Source organism: Mastomys coucha, unplaced genomic scaffold (genome assembly GCF_008632895.1).
Source record: "Mastomys coucha isolate ucsf_1 unplaced genomic scaffold, UCSF_Mcou_1 pScaffold7, whole genome shotgun sequence".
Classification (NCBI taxonomy): Eukaryota; Metazoa; Chordata; class Mammalia; order Rodentia; family Muridae; genus Mastomys; species Mastomys coucha.
The window spans coordinates 25,828,833-25,856,735 of record NW_022196913.1 but is presented as its reverse complement, the minus strand read 5'-3'; the positions used below and the strand labels follow the sequence as shown (position 1 = coordinate 25,856,735).

The 27,903-nt window shown below is 39.3% G+C and overlaps 2 protein-coding genes across 2 annotated transcripts; both read left to right on the top strand.

Moving 5' to 3' along the window:
* Positions 1-1,131: 1,131 nt before the first annotated feature.
* LOC116081715 (putative olfactory receptor 2W6) lies at positions 1,132-2,085 on the top strand. Its single transcript, XM_031358354.1, has one exon. The coding sequence runs from the start codon at positions 1,132-1,134 to the stop codon at positions 2,083-2,085; it is 954 nt and encodes a 317-aa protein (XP_031214214.1).
* Positions 2,086-25,005: 22,920 nt separating this feature from the next.
* Positions 25,006-25,970, top strand: LOC116082041 (olfactory receptor 11-like). Its single transcript, XM_031358843.1, is given in 2 exon segments — positions 25,006-25,918; positions 25,921-25,970. Coding segments are annotated over 2 exon segments (963 nt in total).
* The last annotated feature ends 1,933 nt before the right edge of the window (positions 25,971-27,903 follow it).

Here is a 27,903-nt window from a genome sequence, read left to right as displayed (position 1 = left end):
AATAAAAGTCACAGTCCGGTGGCTTTTTACTAACTGCTTAGAAAAATACAAAAAAAAAAAATATTGGCTCATTTGTATTGCACAGGACATTTGCCCTAAGACATAAAATCAGAGCCAAACCCAAGAGTGTAAAGTACTACGGAGGATACAAAATCTTCTAATGCTATGAAAATATTAAGTATAGATTTCCTAGAAACAGAGTTCGATGTAAGTATAAAGCAGGGCTGCCAAGTGGATGCTCAGCATTCACTCAGTTAAGACGGGCTCTAGGGCTTTTCTTGTCCTTTTAGTCTTTGTGGGAAAGCTTTCCCCGAATGAGTCACCTGATCCTACACCATAGTGATGTAAGCTACAATTTTAATCATAGCGGTAAGGCTGGACAGAGAATGTTGTAGTAGGGATGTACCATAGTTGTTATCTTGTCTGACAGGGTATTAAGGTCACTTTTCAGTCAGCAGGATGGATGGGATTAGCAGGTACAGATGTGACTAAAGACGAGATAAGCTTCTTTCCACTATTTTGCTGGGTCACTTCTACCCTCTTGGGTTTGTATTGGATTCTAGACTTCTCAGGAGTAAGGAGATGGTTTTCAGAACAAGACTTCACCTGAAAGGAAATCTGTGTCTCTGATCTTACGGACAAGCCCTTATCCTACCCACGGGCTATAGACTACTAGGACAATTTGGCATTTCCCCATTTTTTAAAAGTGATGGAATTTTTTGAGTGTTGATTCCTTTCCAAAGAATCAGACATTTTTGCAGATAGGTTTTTCTGTAACTCAGTCTTGCCTCCAGATCTTTGGCTTTGAACTCCTGATCCTCCTGTTTCTTCTGCCTCTGGGCTGCTAGGGTAACAAGCAGGCATTGCCATGTTTGGCATCAATAACCTTTTGTAAATAATGTTTTATAGCCTGATGATGAAAAACAGTGATGCAAAATGTTGACAAGGCATCACAAGTTGGAGCTTTAAGAACTCACATGTGATGCTTTCCAGACCAAACGAGTTAGATCAGTGCCTGTTGAAACTTTAGGCTAGATAACTAGCATATCTGAAAAGGTACGGTTTTACTAATTTAAGAAATCACATCTGCAGTCATCATCACCAACACTAGTCTTTCTCCCCCTAGGTAGCATGTGGTTGCAAGTGATGGAAAAGGAAAACACGAGTTCTTTTGAAGGCTTCATCCTGGTGGGCTTCTCTGACCGTCCTCACCTAGAGCTCATCCTCTTTGTGGTAGTTCTCTCCTTTTATCTGCTCACTCTTCTTGGCAACATGACCATCATCTTGCTTTCAGCTCTGGACTCTCGGCTGCACACACCCATGTATTTCTTTCTGGCCAATCTCTCTTTCCTGGACATGTGTTTCACCACGGGCTCCATCCCACAGATGCTCTACAACCTCTGGGGTCCAGACAAGACCATCAGCTACGTGGGTTGCGCCATCCAGCTGTACTTTGTCTTAGCCTTGGGAGGGGTAGAGTGTGTCCTCCTGGCTGTCATGGCGTATGACCGCTATGCTGCTGTCTGCAAGCCCCTGCACTACACCGTCATCATGCACCCTCGTCTCTGCGGGCAGCTGGCTTCAGTGGCATGGTTGAGCGGCTTTGGCAATTCTCTCATCATGGCACCCCAGACGCTGATGTTGCCACGCTGTGGACACAGGCGGGTGGACCACTTTCTCTGTGAGATGCCAGCCCTGATTGGCATGGCCTGTGTGGACACTATGGCCTTGGAAGCACTGGCTTTTGCGTTGGCTATTTTCATCATCTTGGCACCGCTCATCCTCATCCTTATCTCCTATGGTTACATTGCCCGAGCGGTGCTTAGGATCAAGTCAGCTGCTGGGCGAAAGAAAGCCTTCAACACCTGCAGCTCCCACTTAATCGTTGTCTCTCTCTTCTATGGCACCATCATATACATGTACCTCCAGCCGGCAAACACTTACTCCCAAGACCAGGGCAAGTTTCTTACTCTTTTCTACACCATAGTCACTCCTAGTGTTAACCCCTTGATCTACACTCTGAGAAACAAAGATGTCAAAGAGGCCATAAAGAAAGTGCTAGGGAAGGGGAGCATAGAAGCCTAGCAAGGAATGAACACATTTAGGTGTTGTCTTTTTACCCACCTTCTTTATATACCTAGGAATGGTCTAGGACTACAGAAGAAAAGAAAGGATAGGTTGAAAAAATATGACACTCCTCTTACATTGAAAACCATTGTGTCCTTTCAAGTTCCCCCAACTTAGCACTCATCATCAAGGGATTCTAACCTGGATACAACAATAATCTATCCTTACAAAATACCAACTGGAATTGGTATTAGCACTTCTTAAAAATCACAATGACTGCTAGTGAGTCCTTAATAAATATGAAAAGAACGATCTTAGAAGTAATACAGAAGAAATATTGTCTTTTTTCCTTCCTAGAAAATTCAGATGTGTGTTTCTAGTGCCAAATGCCCAATCAAGAGCCAAAACAAATGGTTCAGTTGTCTAGTTTTAATATCTCCAACACCAAAACTGACTCATAGAGACTGTGTATTTTGAGTCATATACATAATTGACCTTAATGATTCATGTTTACTTTCAAGCAAGAAAGACTGAAGGAGAAAACATGTAAAGCAAGATTAAGAGGAGAAAGCTTTTGTTAATATTTAACCCATCAATGCCAAGAGAAGACAGAGGGGTCGTCTTGCTTCAAATGTTTGATTTCATTTCTCCACTCTTCCTATATTATTCAAGACATTATGGAAATGTCTTGAATAGAGAAAGAAAGAATTGAGACAAGTTGTGGGGATTGTTGTAATACCTGTGACTGGTTATTCTCTGAATATTGATCTGTTCATGTTTACATTATTGACAACAGTGCCTCCCTCTGCTGTCACAGAAATTATTTTGAGCAGTTGACACTGTAGCTATGTAAATATCCAAATGGGCTCCCTGTTTGGACACTAGGTGCCCAGCTGGTGATACTGTGCGGGAAAGTTGTGGAACACTGTGGAACATGGAGCTTCACTAACGGAAGTGGGTCACTGAGAGCTGGCCTTGCAGTTTTCAGCCCTCCCCCACTTCCTTGTCTGCATATTCTGCTTCCTGTTCCACTGATATCTGAGGCTGTGAGGAGCCCAGTGATACTACTGCCAGGGGTTCCTTTCTGCGCTCGAGTATTAATCCCCTTTAAACTACAAGCCAAGAACAGACCCTTCTTAAGTTACTCTTTTATTTATATTGACATCAAGGTCACACAAAGTGGCAAGGAAAAAACTGAAAGACAAAGTAGATTATTTCTATAGATACACAAACTTGGCAAGCCCTTTAAGGCAACTCCAGATGAATTAGTTTCCCATAAGACTTATTTTGTTTTACCTCATTCTTATCTAAAATATTTAATATTGTAATAGATTATAGGGACTAACAAGGTGAGAACTCATGAGGAAAACATCACTATGTCTTACTAACATTCCTACAAATTATTCCTTTATAGAATAATTTATAAAGAATACTACTAAGGCATAAAGAAGGAAAATTTTAAAATACCTTGATTGTCCTATACTCTTATGAGTATTGTAGAATATCACTCAAAATAAAATATAAAAAACTATTTTATCTTATGCCCTATGAGTCCTTTCATGTAATATATGTCAGGATATTACCTGAATCATCCTTACCAATTGCTATTTTGAATAGATGTTTGGGTCAAAATGATCCTTAGGATTCTATCCACTATGCACAGTTTTGCATATTACTTTGATCTGCTCTTAAATTTCCTCTAATAAAAATGAAAGTTAGCCTGCATGCCTCTGAGTGCTTGTGTTTACATTTACTTTGACACTTAAACTCTTAGAATTGTCACAAATAGCTTGTGAAATGCTTATCACACTATTCTCCTTCTCATCCTGATATCAAAGATGCAAAAGCCCTGAAAACAAGTTCTAGGTACCGGAACAAAACATTGAAGTGTTGCACACATCATCACTGCATTGACTTTCCATTCTGCAATAAAGAGAAAAATGTGAACAAATAAGGGGAGCCCCTCTGTAGTAACATCTGTAAACATGTAAGCATGTCAGATCATGGCACAGTTAGGACTAGGGAAGGACTGCATTTTGCAAGACCACAGAAAGTGCACCCCAGAAAGATCTGTATGATAGAGATAAGGAAGCAGCAGGTCAGACATCCCTCGAGAGTGTTCCCAGCAGAGGGAGCAATGTGTGCACCTTTAGATCAGGATGATGGGAAGGAGCCAAAAAGAAGGATGGAGAAAGTCAAAGAGGATCAGGATCAAGGGCCATCATGGAACAGAAGGTGTTTGCAGAAGGAGAATGAGAGCCATGCTGTTAAATATAGCTAACTGTCAAATGTGGACCTAAAAACCAACCACTAGATTTAGTGCCATGAGACCTAGCAAACCAGCAAAAGCAGAGTGATTGCGTGAACTCTGACTGGGGAATGTATGTAAGATGGAGGGGAAACAACTGAGAGCCAGTCAATTAACACGAGTCATCAGTAGAGGAAAACTGAAAAGCCAAGAAAGGGAGTAGGGTAGAAAGGGGTTGTAAGATAAAAAAAGAGAATTTTTAAAAAGAATTATTTATTTATTTTGTGTATATTGGTATATTGTCACTATCTTCAGACACACAAGAAGAAGGCATCATATCCCATTACAGATTTGTGAGCCACCATGTGGTTGCTGGGAATTGACCTCTAGAAGAGCAGCCAGTGCTCTTTACTGCTGAGCCGTCTCTGCAGCCCCGTGCCCTCCCCAAAAGAGGATTTTTAAGAATGAGAGAAATTATAACATGTTTATAAGATAAAAAAAAAGGTGATTGAGACATAAAGTAATGACGTATAAAGGAATGAAAATTGCAACAATGAAGACTGAAGCAGGGTGAACAGGAATAAGATCCAATGGTTGGTTTTAAGTAGTGGCAAGAGGCCATAGTTTAAGAGAGAAGGCACACACTTAAGCATAGATGTGGTTGGTCAGCTGATAAAAGCATGAGAGTGTATGTGAGTGAGTTTTCTGAGAATTATTTTTTCTAATATTTTTCTCACCATGAAATAAGAATAAGGATACAATTTTATTATAAGCCTTTAAATATATTAAAGTAGCAGAATTTTTAAAAATGGTACATTAACACTTGAAAGTGTTAGGGAGACATTAGAGCGATGAGGAAGGGGTTATCCCTGTGGCAACAGGATATCAGAGCTAACTGTTATAAGACCAGCTTATAGGATATTATGACCAGGTCACATATTGTTAACAATCATGGTAAAAAGAAACCAACAAGCTTCTATTTAAAGCTGCTGTAGCTGGGAATATGCATGGGAGGACATGACATATAGATAGTTTGGGTCTGTCAACATGCCTCATAAGGTAAAGGTGTCAGCCACTGAAGGAAACTGGCCCGCAGTTTCACTTCATTCCGTGGGTGATTCACGAACAGGGGAACTCGAGATTCTGTAAAATAAGCGGGTAGGGAGGAAAGAGAGACGACACCAGGAAAGTGTTCTTATCGAGGTGTGTACTTTACTTAGAGAAACGGAATATATATATTCTTGAGACAACAGAGTCAAGCCTTTCGGCAGATAGGTGAGAGCGGGGAAACGGGCATATCAAAGCAAGAACTCCAGGCAGGAGGGCGGATCAAAGTTTTAGTCCCTATGAATACTGGGTTCTCGGTTCTGGCTTTAATCTCTCGAGCTGGCTCCAGACCCCTGGTGAGTTGAGTCGAGGTACTGTCTCTGGTGTCGGTTGAGACCTCTCCGAGAAATCAGCAGGGCTGCCACATAAGGTAAAGGTGTCAGCCACCAAACCTGATGACCTCAGTTCAATCCCCAGGATTTACACAAGAGGAGAGAACCAACTACCACTAGTTACACACACACACACACACACACACACACACACACACACACACACACACACTCATACACACACATAGTAGGATGTGCAGGACAACACATATACATCTAAACACATATATAGACAATATGTAGAACTGTATTAAAATTTGTAAATAGCATACTTTAAACTCACCAATTAAAAAGGAGGGGAGTGGATTGTGTAAGTAGATACTACCAAAGGTTAAAAAAATAAAATAAAAATCGATCTCCTGAGATCCTAGTGCTGATCTCTCTTGTACAGTTCACTTCTGTCTGTCCAAGAAGTTTTGTTCAAACAAACATTGCCTGTTGATGCTTGTTTTGTGTCTTTACAATATTAGAAAACAAATCAAAAGTCATATGGAACCAGAAAAGACCCCTCATAGCCAAAACAATCTTGAGTAAAAAGAATAGTAATAGAGGAATTGCCCTTCTAGACTTCAAGATACATTGTAGAACTATAAAAGCAAACACAGTATGGTGCTGGCACAAAGTGATGTGCTGACCAATAGAATATGATAGAGGGCCCAAACATGAATGCATATAACTATAGCCATCTGATATCTGACAGACACCAAAACCATAAGCTGGAAAAGAAAGCATCTTTAACAAATAGTCCAGGGAAAACTGGATATCCACATGGAGAAGAATGAAAATAGACTCATATCTATCACAGTTCACAAAAATGAGCTCGAACCAGATCAAAGATTGCAATGGAATTGGAAACACTGAATCTGAAAGAAAGCACAAGCTGTTCCCTACAAAAAGGTGTAGGAAAAGACTTTCTGAATAGGGCTATATTTACCTAGGAACAAAGACCAACAATTGGCAAGTAATATCTCATATTGATTTTATTTTTTTCATGGAAATTTTCATGTTTACGTTTCAAATCTTGTTCCCTTTCCCGGTTTCCCCTCTGCAAGCCCCCATCCCATCCCCCCTTACTCTGTTTCTATGAGGTTGTTCCCCTACCCCACCCCCCACACACTCCCACCTCACGGCCCTAGCATTCCTCTACACTGGGACATCAAGACTGCATAGGACCAAGGGCCTCCTCTCCCATTGATGCCAAATAAAGCCCCTTCAGCTTTTTCAATCCTTCCCTTAATTCCTCCATTGGGGTTCCTGTGCTCAGTCCAATGGTTGACTGTGGGCATTCACATCTGTATTGATCAGGATCTGGCAGGGCTTCTCAGGAGAAAGCTGTATCAGGCTCCTGTTAGCAAGCACTTCTTGGCATCAGCAATAGTGTCTGGAAATGGGATGTGGGATGGATCCACAGGTGAGGCAGTCTCTGGATGTCCTTTCCTTCAGTCTCTGTTCCACTCTCTGTCCCTGTATTTCCTTTAGACAGGAACAATTCTGGGTTAAAATTTTGGATATGGGTGGGTGGCCCCATCCCTCAACCAGGGTCCATGCCTAACCTCTGGATATGGTCTTGACAGGTTCTCCCTCCCATTTGTGGAGTATTTCAGCTACTGTCATCCTTGAGGGGTTCTGGGAGGCTCTTGCTTTCCTAGCATCTGGACTTTCTGGTTGCTAACCCCAGTTCCCCATCCCCCATTGCTATATACCTCTGTTCAATTTCCTGGCCCTCTGTACATCTCCTCCATCTCTTCCTATACCTAATTCTGTATTTTCCCCTCCCACTCCTCACTTCCTTCCAAATCCCTCCCACCCTCTACTTCCCTTCATTATTTTGTTCCCCCTTCTAAGAAGGACTGAAGTATTCACTCTTTGGTCTTCCTTCTTCTTGAGCTTCATGTGGTCTGTGAGTTGTATTGTGGGTATTCCATGCTCTTTGCCTAATATCCACTTATCAATGAGTACATACTGTCTGTGTTCTTTTCTGACTGAGTTACCTCACTCAGGATAATATTTTCTGTATCCATAAATTTGCCTAAGAATTTCATGAAGTTATTATTTTTAATAGTTGAGTAGTACTCCATTGTGTAAATATACCTCATTTTCTGGATCCATTCCTCTGTTTAGGGACATGTGGGTTGTTTCCAGTTTCTGGCTATTATAAATATGGCTGCTATGAACATAGTAGAGCATGTGTCCTTATTACATGCTGGAGCATCTTCTAGGTATATGCCTAGGAGTGGTATAGCTGGGTCCTTATGTAGTACTTTGTCCAATTTTCTGAGGAATCACCAGACTGATTTCCAGAGTAGTTGTACCACCTTGCAATCGCACCAGCAATAGAGGAGTGTTCCTCTTTCTACACATACTCGCCAGCATCTGCTGTCACCTAAGTTGTTCATCTTAGCCATTCTGACTGGTGTGAGGTGAATCTCAGTGTTTTTTTGATTTGCATTTCCCTGATGATAAGGATGACATTAGATGCTTCTTGGCCATTCGAGTTTCTGCAGTTGAGAATTCTCTGTTTAGCCCTGTTCTTCATTTTGTGATAGGGTTATTTGGTTCTCTGGAGTCTAACTTCTTCAGTTCTTTGTATATATTAGATATTAGCCCTCTGTTGGATGTAGGATGGGTAAAGATCTTTTCCCAATCTGTTGGTTGCCGTTTTGTCCTGTTAACAGTGTCCTTTGCCTTACAGAAGCTTTGCAATTTCATGAGGTCTCATTTGTTGATTCTTGGTCTTAGCGTGTAAGCCATTGGTGTTCTCTTCAGAACCTTTTCCCCTGTGCCCATATGTTCAAGGCTCTTCCCCACTTTCTCCTCTATAAGTTTCAGTGTATCTGGTTTTATGTGGCGGTCCTTGATTTACTTGGACTTGAGCTTTGTGCCAGGAGATAAGAATGGATCAATGTGCATTCTTCTACATGCTGACCATCAGTTAAACCAGCACCATTTGTTTAAAGTGCAGTCTTTTTTCCACTGAATGGTTTTAACTCATTTGTCAAAGATCAAAGTGATCATAGGTGTGTGGGTTCATTTCTGCATTTTCAATTCTGTTTCATTGATCTACCTTCCTGTCTCTGTACCAATACCATACAGTTTTTATCACTATTGCTCTGTAATACAGCTTGAGGTCAGGGATGGTGATTACACCAGAAGTTATTTTATTGTTGAGAATAGTTTCGCTATCCTGGGTTTTTTGTTATTACAGATGAATTTGCAGATTGCTCTTTCTAACTCTATAAAGAATTGATTTGGAATTTTGGTGGGGATTGCATTGAATCTGTAGATTGCTTTCAGCATGATGGCCATTTTTACTATATTAATCCTGCCAATCTATTAGCATGGGAGATCTTTCCATCTTCTGAGACCTTCTTCAATTTCTTTCTTTAGAAACTAGAAGTTCTTGTCATACAGATCTTTCACTTGCTTGGTTAGAGCCACACCAAGGTATTTGGGAAATTGGTCTGAAGTTCTCTTTCATTGTTAGGTCTTTGTATGGTTTTGGTAACAGTGTAACTACAGCTTCATAGAACAAATTAGTGTTTCTTCTGTTTCTATATTATGGAATAATTTGAAGAGTATTTGTATTAGGTCTTCTTTGAAGGTCTGATAGAATTCTGCACTAAATCCATTTGGTTCTGGGCTTTTATTGGTTGGAAGACTTTTGATGATTGCTTCTATTTCTTTTGGGACTTTAGAAGGGTTTAGATGGTTTATTTGATACTGATATAACTTTGGTTCCTAGTATCTGTCTAGAAAATTGTCCATTTCATCCAGATTTTCCAGTTTTGTTGAATATAGGCTTATCTAGTAGGATCTGATGATTTTTTGAATTTCCTCCATTACAGTTGTTATGTCTCCTTTTCATTTCTGATTTTGTTAATTTGGATACTGTCTCTGTGCCCTCTGGTTACTCTGGCTAAGGGTTTATCTATCTTGTTGGTTTTCTCAAAGGACCAGTTCCTAGTTTGGTTGATTCTTTGTGTAGTTCTTTTGTTTCTACTTGGTTGATTTTAGTCCTGAGTTTGATTGTTTTCTCTAGTCTATTTGTTCTTTTTGTTCTAGAGCTCTTAGGTGTGCTGTCAAGCTGCTAGTGTATGCTCTCTCCAGTTTCTTTTCGGAGGCACTCAGAGCTATGAGTTTTCCTCTTAGCACTGCTTTCATTGTGTCCCATAAGTTGGGGTATGTTGTGGCTTCATTTTCATTAAATTCTAAAAAGTCTTTAATTTCTCTCTTTATTTCTTCCTTGACCAAGTTATCATTGAGTGGGATGTTGTTCAGCTTCTATGTGTATCTGTGCTTTCAGTTGTTTTTGTTGGAATTTAAGACCAGCTTTAGTCAATGGTGATCTAATAGGATGTATTGGACTATTTGAATGTTCTTGTATCTGTTGAGTCCTGTTTTATGACTGATTATATGGTCAATTTTGGAGAAGTTACCATGAGGTGCTTAGAAGAAGGTATATTCTTTTGTTTTAGGATGAAATGTTCTGTAGATATCTGTTAAATCCATTTGATTCATAACTTCTGTTAATTTCACTGTCTCTATTTAGTTTGTGTTTCCATGATCTGTCCATTGACGAAAATGGGGTGTTGAAGCACCCACTATTATTGGGTGCTTGGTGCAATGTGTGCTTTGAGCTTTAGTAAAGTTTCTTTTATGAATGTGCATGTTCTTGCATTTGGAGCTTAGATGTTCAGAATAGAAAGTTCATCTTGGTAGATTTTTCCTTTGATGTATATGAAGTGTCCTTCCTTATCTTTTTTGATAACTTTTAGTTGAAAGTCGATTTTATTAGATATTAGAATACTCCAGCTTTTTTCTTGGGACCATTTGCTTGGAAAATTGTTTTCCAGCCTTTTACTCTGAGGTAGTGTCTGTCTTTGTCACTGAGGTAGGTTTCCTGTATGCAGCAAAATGCTGGGTCCTGTTTATGTAACCAGTCTTTTAGTCTATATCTTTTTATTGGGGAATTGAGTCCATTGATATTAAAAGATATTAAGGACCAATGAGTGTTGCTTCCTCTTATTTTTTATTAGATATCTTCTTTATTTACATGTCATATGATTTCTCCTTTCCCAGTTTCCCCTCCAAAAAACAAAACAAAAACAAAAACAAAAAAAACAGCAATAACAAACCCCTGTTCCCTCCCTCTGCTCACCCTCTCCCACTTAATGGCTCTGGCATTCCCCTACACTGGGACACACAACCTTCACAGGGCCAAGGGCCTCTCCTCCCGTTGATGACTGACTTGACCATCCTCTACTATATACATGCTGCCAGAGTCATCAGTCCCATCATGTGTACTCCTTGGTTGGTGGTTTAGTCCCTGGGAGCTCTGAGGGTACTAGTTAGTTCATATTGTTATTCATCCTAAGGGGCTGCAAACCCTTCAGCTCCTTTGGTCCTTTCTCTAACTCCTTCATTGGGGATCCTGTACTCAGTTCAATGAATGGCTGTGAGCTTCTACTTCTGTATTAGTTGGGTACTGTCAGAGCCTCTCAGGAGACAGCTATATCAGGCTGGAGTGCCCTCCCTTCAGTCTCTGCTCCATATTTAGTCTCTGCATCTCCTTCCATGGGTATTTTGTTCCCCTTTTTAAGAAGGAATGAAGCATCCACATTTTGGTCTTCCTTCTTCTTGAGTCTCTTGTGGTTTATGGATTGTACAATGTATATTTTGATCTTCTAGGCTAATATCCACTTATCAGAGAATGTATAACATGTATGTTCTTTTGTGATTGGGTTACCTCACTCAGGATGACATTCTCCAGGTCCATCCATTTCCTCAAGAATTTCATAAATTCATTGTTTTTAATAGCTGACTAGTACTCCATTGTGTAAATGTACCTCATTTTCTGTATCCATTCCTCTGTTGAGGGACATCTGGGTTGTTTCCAGTTTCTGGCTATTATAAATAAGGCTGCTAAGAATATGGTGGAGCATGTGTCCTTATTACATGTTGGAGCATCTTCTGGGTATATGCCCAGGAGTAGTATAGCTGGAACCTCTGGTAGTACTATGTCCAACTTCTGGAGGAACCACCAAATTGATTCCCAGACTGGTTGTACAAGCTTGCAATTCCACCAGCAATGAAGGAGTGTTCATCTTTCTCCACAACCTCGCCAGCATCTGCTGTCACCTGAGTTTTTTTATTCTAGCCATTCTGACAGATGTAAGGTGGAATCTCAGGGTTGTTTTGATTTGCATTTCCCTGATGACTAAGGATGTTGAACATTTCTTTAGGTGCTTCTCAGCCATTCGGTATTCATCAGTTGAGAATTCTTTGTTTAGCTCGGTATCTCATTTTTGAATAGGGTTATTTGGTTCTCTGAAGTCTAACTTCTTGAGTTCTTTGTAGACATTGGATATTAGCCCTCTCTCAGATATAGGGTTGGTAAAGATCTTTTCCCAATTTGTTGGTTGCCTTTTTGTCCTATTGACAGTGTCTTTTGCCTTACAGAAGCTTTGAGACTTTACGAAGTCCCATTTGTCAATTCATGATCTTAGAGCACAAGCTATTGGTGTTCTGTTCAGGAAATTTTCCCTTGTGCCTATTTGCTCGAGGCTCTTCTCCACTTTCTTTTCTATTAGTTTCAGTGTATCTGGTTTGATGTGGAGATCCATGATCCACTTGGTCTTGAGCTTTGTACAAGGATATAGGAATGGATCGATTTGCATTTTTCTACATGCTAACCACCAGTTGAGCCAGCACCATTTGTTGAAAATGCTGTCTTTTTTCCAATTTATGGTTTTAGCTCCTTTGTCAAAGATCAAAGTGACCATAGGTGTATGGGTTCATTTCTGGGTCTTCAATTCTGTTCCATTAATCTACCTGCCTGTCACTGTACCAATACCATGCAGTTTTTATCACAATTGTTCTGTAGTACAGCTTAAGGTCCGGGATGGTGATTCCACCAGAGGTTCCTTTATTGTTGAGAATAGTTTTGACTACCCTGGGTTTTTTGTTATTCCAGATGAATTTGCAAATTCCTCTTTCTAAGTCTGTGAAGAATTGAGTTGAAATTTTGATGGGGATTGCATTGAATGTGTAGATTGCCTTTGGTAAGATGGCCATTTTTACGATATTAATCCTGCCAATCCACAAGCATGGGAGATCTTTCTATCTTCTGAGATCTTCTTCAATTTCCTTCTTCAGAGACTTGAAGTTCTTTTCAAACAGATCTTTTATTTGCTTAGCTAGAGTTACAATAAGGTATTTTATATTATTTGTAACAATTGTGAAGGGTGTTGTTTCCCTAATTTCTTTCTCTGCCTGTTTATCCTTTGTGTAGAGGAAGGCCACTGATTTGTTTGAGTTAATTTTATATACTTTGCTGAAGTTGTTCATCAGGTTTAGGAGCTGTCTGGTGGAATTTTTGGGGTCACTTAAGTATACTATCATATCATCAGCAAATAGTGATAATTTGACTTCTTCCTTTCCAATTCATATCTCTTTGATCTCCTTTTGTTGTCTAATTGCTCTGGCTAAGACTTCAAGTACAATATTGAATAGGTAGGGAGAGAGTGGGCAGCCTTGTCTAGTCCCAGATTTTAGTGGGATTGCTTCAAGTTTCTCTCCATTTAGTTTGATGTTGGCTACTGGTTTTCTCTATATTGCTTTTACTATGTTTAAGGATAGGCCTTGAATTCCTGATCTTTCCATGACTATTATCATGAAGGGATGTTAGATTTTGTCAAATGCTTTCTCATCTAATGTGATGATCATATGATTTTTTTCTTTGAATTTGTTTATGTAATGAATTACATTGATGGATTTCCGTATACTGAACTATCCCTGTATCCCTGGGATGAAGCCTACTTGATCATGGTGGATGATCTTTTTGATGTGTTCTTTGATTTGGTTTGCAAGAATTTTATTGAGTATTTTTGCATCGATATTCATAAGGAAATTGGCCTGAAGTTTTCTTTCTTTGCTAGGTCTTTGTGTGGTTTAGGTATAAGATTAATTGTGGTTTCATAGAACGAATTGGGTAGAGTACCTTCTGTTTCAATTTTGTGGAATAGTTTGAGGAGTATTGGTATTAGGTCTTCTTTGAAGGTTTGATAAAACTCTGCACTAAACCCATGTGGTCTTGGGCTTTTTTTTTGGCTGGGAGACTATTAATGACTGTTTCTATTTCATTAGCAGATATGGGACTGTTTAGATCCTTGATCTGGTCTTGATTTAACTTTGGTACCTGATATCTGTCTAGAATATTGTCCATTTCATCCAGGTTTTCCAGTTTTGTTGAGTATAGGCTTTTGTAGCAGTACCTCATGATTTTTTGGATTTCCTGTGTCTGTTGTTATGTCTCCCTTTTCATTTCTGATCTTGTTAATAAGGATACTGTCTCTGTGCCCTCTAGTTAGTCTGGCTAAGGGTTTATCTAGTTTGTTGATTTTCTCAAAGAACCAGCTCCTGGTTTGGTTGATTCTTTGTATAGTTCTTTTTGTTTCTATTTGGTTGATTTCAGCCCTGAGTTTGATTATTTCCTGCCTTTGACTTCTCTTGGGTGAATTTGCTTCTTTTTGTTTTAGAGCTTTGAGATGTGCTGTCAAATTGCTGGTGTATGCTCTTTCCAGTTTCTTTTTGGAGGCACCAAAAGCTATTAGGTTTCCTCTTAGGACTGCTTTCATTGTGTCCCACAAGTTTGGGTATGTTGTGGCTTCATTTTCATTAAACTTAAGAAAGTCTTTAATTTCTTTCTTTATTTCTTCCTTGACCAAGTTATCATTGAGTAGAGTATTATTAAGCTTCCATGTGTATGTGGGCATTCTATTGTTTATCTTGTTATTGAGGAGCAGCTTTAGTCCATGGTGATCTGATAGGATACAAGGAATTATTTCAATCTTCTTGTATCTGTTGAGGCCTGATTTGTGAACAATTGTATGGTCAATTTTGGAGAAATTGGTTGATTCTTTGTATAGTTCTTTTTGTTTCTATTTTGTTGATTTCAGCCCTGAGTTTGATTATTTCCTACCTTTGACTTCTCTTGGGTGAATTTGCTTCTTTTTGTCCATGAGGTGCTGAGAAGAAATTATATCCTTTTGTCTTAGGATAAAAAGTTCTATAGATATCTGTTAAATCCATCTGTTTCATAACTTCTGTTAGTCTGTGTCTTTGTTTAGTTTCTGTTTCCATGATCTGTCCATTGCAGAGAGTGGGGTATTGAAATCTCCCGCTATTATTGTGTGCGGTGCAATGTGTGCTTTGAACTTTAATAAAGTTTCTTTTATGAATGTAGATGACCTTTGATTTGGAGCATAGAGGTTCAAAATTGAGAGTTCATCTTGGTAGACAATACCTTCGATGAATATGAAGTGCCCCTCCTTATCTTTTTTTGATCATTTTAGGGTGAAAGTTGATTTTATTCTATATTAGAATGGCTACTCCAGCTTTTTTCTTGGGATCATTGGCTTGGAGGATTGTTTTCCAGCCTTTTATTCTGAGGTAGTGTCTATCCTTTGTCACTGAGGTGGGTTTCCTGTATGCAACAAAATATTGGGTCCTGTTAACGTACCCAGTCTGATAGTCTATGTCTTTTTATTGGGGAATTGAGTCCATTGATATTAATAGATATTAAGAAAAAGTAATTGTTGTTTCCTGTTATTTTTGTTGTTAGAGTAGGAATTCTGTTCATGTGGCTATCTTCTTTTAGTTTTTTTGGAAGATTACACTTTTGCTTTTTCAGAGATGTAATTCCCCTCCTTGTGTTGGAGTTTTCCATTTATTATCCTTTGAAAGGCTGGATTTGTGGAAATATATTGTGTGAATTTGGTTTTGTCATGGAATACTTTTGTTTCTCTGTCTATGGTAATTGAGAGTTTTGCTGGGTATAATAGTCTGGGCTGGCATTTGTGTTCTTTTAGGGTCTGTATGACATCTGCCCAGGATCTTCTAGCTTTCATAGTCTCTGTTGAGAAGTCTGGTATAATTCTGATAGGCCTGCCTTTATATGTTACTTGACCTTTTTCCCTTACTTTAGTATTCTAGTATTTGTTTAGTGCATTTAGTATTCTTTTAGTATTCTTTTTTTTTTTTTAAGATTTATTTATTATATATGAGTACACTTTAGCTGTCTTCAGACACACCAGAAGAGGGCGTCAGATCTCATTACGGGTGGTTGTGAGCCAGTATTCTTTCTTTGTTTAGTGCATTTGGTATTTTGACTATTATGTGGCGGGAGGAATTTCTTTTCTGGTCCAGTCTATTTGGAGTTCTGTAGGCTTCTTGTATGTCCATGGGCATCTCTTTCTTTAGGTTAGGGAAGTTTCTTTCTATAATTTTGTTGAAGATATTTACTGGCCCTTTAAGTTGGAGGTCTTCACTCTCTTCTATTCCTATTATCCTTATGTTTGGTCTTCTCATTGTGTCTTGGATTTCCTGGATGTTTTGGGTCACGAATTTTTTGCATTTTGCATTTTCTTTGATTGTTGTATCAATGTTTTCTATGGTATCTTCTGTGCCTGAGATTCTCTCTTCTATTTCTTGTATTCTATTGGTGATGCTTGCATCTATGTTTCCTGACTTCTTTCCTAAGATTTTTAACTCCAGAGTTGTTTCTCTTTGTGATTTCTTAACGGTTTTTACTTCCATTTTTAGGGCCTGGATGGTTTTGTGGGAAAGGTGCAGAGAGGGCTGTGGATCTGCTGTCCCTCCTAGGTGTGGACAGAGGTTGAGAGGATCCTGACCAGGCTGCTTTGCCACTTGTGAGGCCTTTGCCTCCTGGCTGGTCCCGCCTTAGAAAGTCACTGAAGAGAGAATGGTTCTCACCCTAAAGCACTCCCTGAAGACATGTTCTCTGCTTGCAGGAAATGGGCAGAGAGGGCTGCGGATGGACCGCTGTCACTCCTAGGTTGTCGATGGAGGTTGAGAGGATCCTGTCTCAGCTGCTCTGCCACTTGTGAGGCCTGAGCCTTGCTTCCCCTTATTTTTGTTGTTAGAGGTGGAATTATATTTGTGTGGTTATCTTCTTTTGAGTTTGTTGAAAGACAATTACTTTCTTGCTTTTTCTGGGGTGTAGTTTTTCTCCTTGTGTTACATTTTTCCATCTAGTATCTTTTGTAGGGCTGGATTTGTGGAGAGATATTATATATATTTTGTTTTGTCATAGAATATCTTGTTTTCTCCATCTATGGTAATTGAGAGTTTTGCTGGGTATAGTAGCCTGGGCTGGCATTTGTGTTCTTTTAGGGTCTGTATGATATCTGCCCAGGATCTCCTAGCTTTCATAGTTCCTGGTGAGAAGTCTGGTGTAATTCTGATAGGCCTGCCATTATATGTTACCTGACCTTTTTCCCTTACTGCTTTTAAAATTCTTTCTTTGTTTACTGCATTTGGTGTTTTGACTATTATGTGGCGGGAGGAATTTCTTTTCTGGTCCAGTCTATTTGGAGTTCTGTAGGCTTCTTGTATATTCATAGGCATCTCTTTTTTTAGGTTAGGGAAGTTTTCTTCTATAATTTTGTTGAAGATATTTACTGGCCCTCTAATTTGGGAATCTTCACTCTCTTTTATGCCTATTATCCTTAAGTTTGGTCTTCTTTTTGTGTCCTGGATTTCCTGGATGTTTTGGGTTAGGAGATTTTTGCATTTCATTTGACTGTTGTGTCAATTGACCAAGCCAGCTCAGTCAACAAGTACTCCAGAATAGGAGTGATGATTAAAAAGAAAAAAGACAATTAGACAACACTTAGCATGACCCCAGCCAGTTCTGAGGCTCAGGTGGGTTTATGCTTTTCCCAATCCACTTTTATATAATTTTAATTACATGCAAGTAGTAAGGTCAAGCAGTACAATAAACACAGATAGTCAAGGAACAAGCAATGCAATAAACAACGTCCTGTGATCACTGTTTCTAAGGGCTTATCAGAATGACCAAGATATCTGAGCCTACTTCCTTGTCCTAACCCAAAGTCATATTTATGCCTGAAGCCTACTTCTTTAGCCTAAAATTAGATTCCTACCTGAACTTACTTCCCTGTTGTAGCCTAAAATTAGATCCCTGACTGAGCTTGAATGTGGTCCCCAAAAGCTCTCCACAGTCAATGTTTTCTATAGTATCTTCTGTACCTGAGATTCTCTCTTCTATCTCTTAAATTCTGTTGATTATACTTGCATCTATGATTCCTGATCTCTTTCCTAGATTTTCTGTCTCCAGGGTTGTCTCCCTTTGTGATTTCTTTATTGTTTCTATTTCCATATTTAGATCCTGAATGGTTTTGTTCAGTTCTTTCACCCATTTGGTTGTGTTTTCCTGTAATTCTTTAAGGGATTTTTGTGTTTCCTCTTTAAGGGCTTCTAGTTGTTTACCTGTGTTCTCCTGTGTTTCTTTAAGGGAGTTATTTATGTCCTTCTTAAAAGTCCTCTATCATCATCATGAGATGTGATTTTTAAATCAGAGTCTTGCTTTTCCAGTGTGTTGGGGTATCCAGGGCCTGCTGTAGTAGGAGAACTGGGTTTTTATGATGACAAATAGCCTTGGTTTCTGTTGCTTATGTTCTTGCCCTTGCCTCTCGCCATCTGGTTAGCTGTGATGTTAGCTGCTCTTGCTCTCTCAGACTGTGGTTTGTCCTTCCTGTAAGCCTGTGTGTCAGCACTCCTTGGAGACCAGCTCTCTCCAGGCAGAATTTGGTTATGGAGAGCTGTGGCACAGGATCAGCTCTGGGGTGCAGACAGAGATCAGAAGGATCTCGTCCCTAGCTGCTCCTCAGTTCCTGTGTCCTGATGGCTCTGGGTGGGTTAATCTTGGGCCAGGTATTTGAGCAGAAGTGGCGGTCTTACCAGTGTTCTCAGGTATGTCAGCACTCCTGGGAGTTCAGCTCTCTCTCAGCAGGATTTTGGTATGGAAAGCTTGGCACAGGGTCAGCTCCAGGGCACAGGTGAAAACCAGAAAGTTGATTTTATTTTCAAAACTCTGCAGATTCATTCCCAAATCTAGTGTCTTAAAAATAATATCTCTGAACATTTAAATAACTATTACATTATTTGCTGTGGTGGGCTGGGTTCAGTAGAGCTAGTCTTGGAAGTGTGGCCATGGGAGAGCAGGAGAGCTGACCCTACCTCTCACCAGCCACACTCAAGGCATGTCTGCAGGAGAACTGCCACTGTCCTTCATCAGAATTATATGGAAGAGCTGGTCCCCAGTGGCCCTGGTCCTCAGGCTGCCTCATGTGTCTGAGCTGGCTATACCCTCACAAGAGTGGTGCAGGAGAGCTGGCTGCTCTGGTGTGGGACAGGAGTGCCGGCAGGCTGACCAACTCACATATTATCCAGGCCCAGCTCCACAACATCTTCTCCATCTATGACCTGCTGAAGCATGTGAAGAGCCTGTTCTGAGGAGTGGAGTGCTACATGCACCGTGATGGACAGGAAGGAAAAACTGTACATACACAGAAGTCTGCAGTTGACAGAGCAGGTCATTGCCCAGTGAGGTCAGAAAGATGGTTAGAAAGATGGTTTGTTTGTTTTGTTTTTTTTGAATATTCATTTTTATTTATTGAGGGATATTACAAAGGTAGAGAACAGATATAGAAAGACTGGGAAATGAATGGTATTGGGGTTTATGACATGAAATTCCCAAAGATTCTATTAAAATTATATAAAAACTCACAGTCAAAATTTCTAACCCAGAACTGTTCCTGTTTAAAAGAATTGCAGGGACAAAAGTGGAGAAGAGACTGAGGGAAAAGTGGTCCAATGTCTGGCCCAACTTGGGATCCATCTCATGGGAGGGCACCAAAGCCTGATACTATTACTGATGCTATGATGTGCTTACAGATGGGAGCCTGGCCTAGCTGTCCTCTGAGAGGCCCTACCACCAGCAGCTGACTGAGACAGAAGCAAATACTTACACACAAACATTGAACTGAAGTTGTGACCACATAGAAGAGTTACAGGAAGAATTGAAGAAGCTGAGGGGAGAGCGACCCCATAGGAAGACTAGCAGTCTCGACTTACCCAGACCCAAGAGAGCTCCCAGAGACTGAGCCACCAACCAGGGCATACACAGGCCAGTCTGAGGCCCCTAGCACATATATAGCAGAGATCTGCCTGGTCAGGCCTCAGGTGGAGAAGATGTGCTTGACTTTCAAGAGGCTTGAGGCTCCAGGCCAGGGGGAGGAGGAATAGGATGAGGAATGGTAAAAAAAGGAGACCATGAGAAGGAGCAATGATGGGAATGCAAATAAATAAAATAATAAAAATTGAAAAAACCTATAACCATTATTACCATGGAGGGGGGAAACTATTAAAATTTAAAAAGTCATTCATCCTGCTCCATTCTGCAAACTAAAAACTTGCTAACCTTTTGTTCTTCTTTGAAAATTCTATTTCTTGGACTGCATGTGTAGTTTGTATATTGAATGCTTATCTATCATGCTGGTTCAACCCCAGCACCACATCAAATGGGCACACTGATTTTTGACTGTACTCTCAGCATAGGAGGTTCCCAGGCAGGATTGCAAGTTCAAGATGAACTTCAAACTAATTTAAGACTAAATACATTAATAAACACCCACAATTTATTTTGCTTATGTATTGCAAGGACTTGCCATCTTCCTGTAGCCAGCTTCTTCCTCTAGTCTCTTATATCAAAGTAAGTACAGTCAATAGTCTGGAGAGTATAAAAATATTGACTAGTTTTATTGGGATGAGTTCAAGTTTTTCTCTTTTTGCTTGATATATGTTCCTTCCACAGACATATATCTCTGTTTCTTTCTGATGGTCCTGGTAAGTATCAAAGAATTCTTTACTTTTCTCTGCTGTAGTACAGTCCTTAATGGGAGTAAAATACTTCAGATTATATTTCAATCATTTACTCCATAATTGACATTTTGCTGTTCTTTCTTCTATCACACTATTTTCTCACTTAACAATATCACATTTGAGTACTTCTGGTTCCTAAAATTTATAACTTTGTTTCCTGCGGAGGGGGGAGAGAGACAGAGAGACAGAGAGGGAAAGAGAGAGAGACACAGAGAGAGACAGAGACAGAGAGAGATCTTCCCTCCACACTTTGCCATTACAAGCATTGCTTCAATAAAATGCTTGCTGTATTCCATATTTACAAGCCAGAAATTCATTTTACAAGTTAGATTTCCATAAGCGAGAATTGCTAGGGTAACAAAATACTTGTTAAAGATTTTTTTCTATTCACTTCTAGAAGGCCAGTAAGCAATGTGTTGTGAGTACTCATTTCTCCTTCAGTAGCACTGGTGACATGAGGCACTGCTGACGGCATTTCCTTATGTGACAGATGACTTTCCACAGTCAGTTGTCCTTATTATAGATAATATAATAGAAGATCATATAATAGAAAAAGGCTGGCAATATAATATTCTGGATAATATAATAAAAGATATAGAAGATGACATAATAGAAAAGGGTTGACAATATGATCTATAGTTTCTTGATAATATAATACAAGATATAATAGATAATATAATACATGATAATTTAATAGAAAAGAGTTGACAATATTATCTATAGTTTCTGGAGTAATAACACAGGCATACTTTCTTTTTCTCATAACTATTCATTTGAAAAAGTAATATGAGACTATATATAAAATGAATCTTTATTAGAGATTATTGAAAGGATAAATCAAATGTTTAAGCTTGCAATAACTGTGCAAAAATGCATTGAGCAAAGAAAGACAGATTAACTAAGCAAAAGCTATGGAAGAAAGGATTATTTGGATCTGTAGGAAACAAAAGTATCCTTTGATGAATTGAGGTAATAAAAACATTTCCATAGGAAATCTTCAGTGTCCATTGCATAAGCACTGATCTCAAATCCAATTCCAGAGCAAATGCAGTTTTCTGTAGGTTCACAGAATTCTCTTGGCTTCTTTACAAGAGGAAACAAATGCCTACCTTGATGGCACAAAACTGAATCTTTACCACAGAAAGTATTTCAGTCCCTATTGTCATTCCCTTTTGTCTTGGACACAGGTGAGGAGAAGGTCCCCAGGGAAAGAGTACAGAACATGAGGGAAAGAGGAAAGGCCAAGTCACAGAGAACCCCCACTGGGCATCACTCTTGCTTATACCACCCAAGGGTTGCTGTCCTTGTGGACAAGCCAGAGCACAGAGCAGCACTTGAGGAATCTCCCTCTAGTCACTTGCTGTGGAGCCTTGGTGAGGAGGACTCTGAAACCAGACTCTGATTGCCCATTCTGCAACCCAATGCCAGGAAAACACTTGTGACAGTTGCCTGCAAGACGTTCTTATTCTCTTGTTTTCTGATTTACCCTTGAAGAAAGATCTCATAACCTGTTAACCGAACAGTAGAATGAGGGGGTGGAGAACCCTTCATCACATCAGGCTGATGTTAAAGAGCTTATGAAGATGTTCCTGGAGCTGCATTACTTTTAAAGCATCCACATTTTATTCCAAAGCTCCTTGAATTAGAAACAGATACAAGCCACAGGGTCCCAAGGCTCCAAGTGAGGTACGTAGAGTACCCTCTTAAAACGTTGTGCAAAGCATACTGGAAAAAGAGAAAGTGAAATAGGGCGCTTGGCCATGTGTCCTACAGAATGCTTACCATCACAGAACTTAGGAAAATTTGACTCAGTCTCAGTTTCTTCATTCCATTTCCTTGTCTCACAGTGAGTATCTGGGAACATGCATTAGTTCTCTACTGGAAAACAAATTTAGGAGCCAAACAGCCTTAGTGCTCACCTGATTGCTGCCTGCAGCTTATAAAATGGCATCTGTGAACCTTTAAAGTGAGATTTCCCCACTACCTGGCCTTTGTGCAAATGGAGAAGACACAGTCAACTTTGATATTTTTTCAAGCTAAATTATGAGGTTTAATGAAAAAAAATTACTCTTGTCATTTAGCCTGACACTCCAGCTGGAAAAGAGAAGTTCAGTCTAGGATTTTAATAGTTTTCCTACTGGGATTGTTGAAAAATGTTGTCTACAAATGTTGAAAATGGAACTCCTCTCTGCAGAAAAAAGTGGGTCATGAGTCCTTTCAGTTTCTCAGCCCAGACAGTGGACTCCATTATAGCCAGGTAGATGATAGCCAGCCTGCCTCTATGTTACAATTTCAGAGACACAGTGTTCTGAGTTTGTTTCAACTGCCAACACACCCTTTCATTTTCACACACTGACCATACTAACAATTCAAGATGCTTAAACTTACTCAATACAAAAGGATACTTCAGTTTTTTACTTAAATAAACTTTTGCATTATTTATTATTTATTTAATGTATATGAGTACACAGTAACTGTCTTCAGACACACCTGAAAAGGGCATCAGTCCCCACTACATATGGTTGTTAGCAATCATGTGGTTGCTGGGAATTGAACTCAGGATCTCTGGAAGAGCAGCTAGTGCTCTTAACCACTGAGCCATCTCTCCACCCTCAACAATCTCCTTTTTCATAATGGATTTTTATCAAGATGATCAAATGTTTGCAGAATGAAAAGATATGACCGTAAAGTGAGAAAAGTTCAGTGCAGTAACACTTAGAGACTCTGCAATCTCCCCTCCTTTCTGCCATTATTGTCTTCAGCCATTATTGTTATGTCTCCCTCTCCTTTGACGTGACTCTTTTTAGTGCCCTAACTACTGAGGGTCAGGGGGAGATATTATTTGCACTGGCAAATGCCACCACACATAGTATGTTCAGAAGGACAGAAGAAAGCTCATTGCTTTTGTAATTACAGAAAGTTATATGGGTAAGAAGTTAATTATTTTATTATCAATCACATCTTGAAAGTCTGGTTGGGACTGAATTCTAACAAATAAATACCACATTGAAGACTAGCCTGGAATAGAATGCCCACTCACCCGCCACATATATCGTTATATTGAGACACCTTCACAATAATATTTGAGACTATATCACTCTTCAAGAGTATTGTTAGGGAGAATCTATAGCCTTTCATCTAAACAAGAACACTTGGAAGGATGAATATGGTTTTATTACTCATAGGACAGCACAGTTCTCATAGTTCTATGAGCGTGAGGGCATTTACAACACTGGAAAAACTGAGGAAATCCTGAAATTGTGTCATCTCTCCTTACCCATTCATTCATTCTGCGTCAGAATTCCTACCAGTGCAATGTTTTCCTTTTTTCCTTCCTTCCTTCCTTTCTTTCTTCATTCCTTCCTTCCTTCCTTCTCTTTTCCTCTCATATCTCCCTTGCTTTTCTATTTTCTTTTTAGTTTCATGTCCTACTTTTATTTTCTTAATTTTTACTTTTTTTATTTCTTTGTATATTTAGATACCAGCCCCTTGTTAACCATATACCCAGAAACAAAACAAAAGAGTCCTATCTCTTAGGCTGCTTCATCATTGGAACGATGATGCCCTTTCCTATGTAGAAGTCTTTTAGTTTCATGAGGTCACATTTACTAATTGTTCATGTTAAAATCTGTGCCATCAGGGTCCTGTTCAGTAAGTCCTTTCCTATGCCAATGAGTTCAAGGATAACCCTTACTTTCTCCTCTATCAGAGTCAGGATATCATGTCTTATGTTGAAGTCTTTGATCCATTTGAAGCTGAGTTTTGTACAGGATGAATGATAAAGATCAAGCTTCATTTTACATATAGTTATCAGGTTTGACCAGCATCATTGGTGGAAGATGCTATATTTCCTCCAGTGTGTATTATTGCTCTCTTTGTCAAAACTTAGGTGTTAGTAAGAGTGTGAGTGTGTGCATGGGTCCTTAATTCTAATCTATTGATCAACATGTCTGTTTTTTATGCCAATACCATGCTGCTTTTATTATTATAGCTCCATTAAGTAACTAGAAATGTGGGTGCTTTTGACAAAAAAAGTAAAAAAATGTAGTCAGGATTATGAATCAATATTCCTGCTAATAGCTATGTGGGAATTACTACAAACAAAATAATAGCAAAAATATCAAAGAAAAAACATTAAAAATGTATCTAAGTCAGGAGTTTGCTTTTTAAATTTTAGCTTTAAGTTTAGAGGTGTGGGCATGGGCACAGAAACTTTAGAAATACTCAAATAACTGGTTTACTTGTAATTGAACTGCATGAGTTTTGTGTGTACTTTGGTAGCAATGCCAGTTGCATAAGTATTTTCCATTGGGTTGTAGAATGAGAGTACGTAACTACAACAGTTAAATAATATGTGGTTTTAAACAATTGGAAAAGCTAATAAATACATGCTAAATGTAATTATGTTAAACATAATAGTGAAAATGTGTACATTGACTTCATGAATTTTTGTGTTTCAGGAAAACATATGTTAAAACCTTAATCATGACTTGGGCAAACAAGAGCACCACAGAAGAATTTATTCTCTTAGGTTTTTCTGATCAACCGTGGCTGGAGTTTCCACTCTTTGTGGTCTTCTTGACATCTTACATAGTGACCATCTTTGGAAATGTCAACATTATTCTGGTGTCCCGTTTGGATCCCAAACTCCACACTCCCATGTACTTCTTTTTGACTAATCTGTCAGTCATAGATCTTTGTTACATCACATGCACAGTTCCACAAATGCTGGTAAACTTACGCAGCATTAGGAAAGTAATAAGTTTTGGTGGCTGTGTGGTCCAGCTTTTCATGTTTCTGGCATTGGGGGCTACCGAGTGTGTGCTGCTGCCAGTCATGTCCTTTGACAGGTTTGTAGCCATCTGTCGGCCTCTCCATTACTCAGTCATCATGCACCAACGGCTCTGCTTTCAGTTGGCAGCTGTATCCTGGATCATTGGCTTTGGAAACTCAGTGTGGCTGTCCATTTTAACTCTCCAGTTGCCACGCTGTGGCCACTATGTCATAGATCACTTTCTCTGTGAAGTGCCAGCACTGCTCAAGTTATCCTGTGCTGATATAACAACAAATGAAGCTGAACTGTTCTTTGTGAGTGTGTTCTTCCACCTAACACCTCTCACTCTCATCCTTACATCATATGCATTTATAGCCCGTGCAATCCTGAAAATCCAATCTGCCGAAGGTCGACAAAAGGCTTTTGGAACCTGTAGCTCCCATCTAATAGTGGTATCACTGTTTTATGGTACAGCTGTCTCCATGTACCTACTACCACCATCACCACACTCCAAGAACAGGAGAAAGATGGTTTCACTTTTCTATGGAATTATTGCCCCCATGCTGAACCCCCTTATCTACACACTTAGGAACAAAGAGGTTAAGGATGCCTTTAAAAGGTTGATCAAGAGAGTCTCCTTAAGCAAAAACTAAGAGATGTGGAAAAGATAAGCTAAAAGGCACACTCAGGCTGCCCTCCTCTTCCTAGCATGCTGATGGAGAATGGAGTCCTCTGACTGCCCTGTGGAGTGTTTTGCTCCAGTGGTTTAAACTCATGCTTCAGCTCTGACCACTCCCGTATTGATAAAGGTGTTTAGAGTGTTGTTGAAAACACTGAACTAGCCCTTTCCCTGAGCTTAATTCGTTAAGTCATCTTATAAAAAGGATATTCTAACCCCATTGCTGCATGTAAGAAGAGATGGAACATCTTTCTCTCACTGCTCATCAGGAAAAAGCTCCCTTGGCAGCTTGCTTAACTCCCTCACATGCTACATGGAAAAGGAATGGGGTAGTGGACAACCATCTTCTTCCTGATTTTAGTGGGGTTTCCTAGAGCTCCTCTCCTTTTAGGATAATGTTTGTTATGCATTTCTCATATGTCGCCTGGATTGTACTATCCATGTCCCCTCCACTCCTATTCTCTCTAGGTCTTCTATCATGAAAGTATGTTGGGTTTTACCAAAGGCTTGTTTCTATCTATTGCAATGATCATGTGAATTTTCCCTTCAAGTTTGCTTATATGATTTATTCTCTTTTTTGGCTTACATATGTTGTAACATCCCTACAGAATAAAGTCAACTTGGTCAAGGTAGGTAATCTTTGATATATGGCTGTATTCGGGTTGCTAGTATTTTATACATGATTTTTGCTTCTATGTTCTTGAGGGATATTGGCCTGTAGTTTTTGTGGACTGTTTTAGTTTTAGAGTAATACTGACTTTGGAGAGAGAGTTTTCATATGCTCTGTCTGTTTCTATTTTTAGTAATTTAAGAAGTGCGGTCTTGTAGATATTCTTTGAAAGTCCTCTGGAGTTCTGCTGTGAATCTCTCTGGGCTTGAGATCTTTTAAATCAGAAGCCCTCTTTCTATTACTGTCTCAATCTCCTTGTGTTCCTGAGTCTGTTTAAATTGTTGATCTCATGTTGGTGTAACTTTGGTAGTATGGATGATCCTAGAAATGTTTACATTTCTTTTAGATTTTCTAACTTAACAGAATAGAGATTTTTTTTTAAAGTATAGCCTTATACTGTTCTGATTTTTTTGATGTCCCTTGTAATGTTTCCATTTTTAATGTCTAACTATGTTAATTTGGGTCATCTCTTTCTTTCAGTTAATTAGTCCATTGTCAGACATTTCTAATCCCTATTTTCTCTCAATATGTGACTTTTTGTTTTCTTCTAAAGTGCCTTACTAAAATATAATTATCACACAATAAAATTTGCTCATTTACTGTGACTATTTCAGTTTTAATATGTGATTTTAATATGTTCACATGACAGAGTCAGTATCATCACACTCTCATTTTAAGATACCTTATTAACCCCAAGAGAAACCAAGCACATGTAACCAGAAATTCTCTAACCCACCTCCCAACCCCAGCCTAAGCCCCAGGAAATTTACTAAAGACACCATCTTTGAATCAGATAGCAATTCTATCCTCACCTTGACTTTGAACTCTGAATCTCTAGAACTCTGAGAGAAAAGCTTCTGTCATTCATAACCCACTGTGATACTTTGTATATGCTTGGGCTAGGGAGTGACACTATTAGGAGGTGTGGCCTTGTTGGAGTAACTGTGTCACTGTGGGCATACTCTAGTCCTAGATGCCTGGAAATCAGTCTTATCTTAGAGGCCTGCAAATGAAGTTGTAGACCTCTCAGCTCCTCCTACATTATGCCTGCCTAGAAGCTGCCATGCTCTTACCTTGATGATACTGGACTGAATCTCTGTAAGCCAGCCCCAATTATATGTTGTCTTTGTAAGAGTTGTCCTGGTCATGGTGTCTGCTCACAGCAGTAAACCCTAACTAAGATGCCCACCCAGTGCATGGCATTTTGGTTTTAACAGAATGACTTGGCGAAACATTCATAAATGTTCTATGATTGTTTTA

Coding starts and splice junctions, on each gene's coding strand:
- LOC116081715 (XM_031358354.1), top strand. CDS start 1,132: ATGTGGTTGCAAGTGATGGAAAAGGAAAACACGAGTTCTTTTGAAGGC.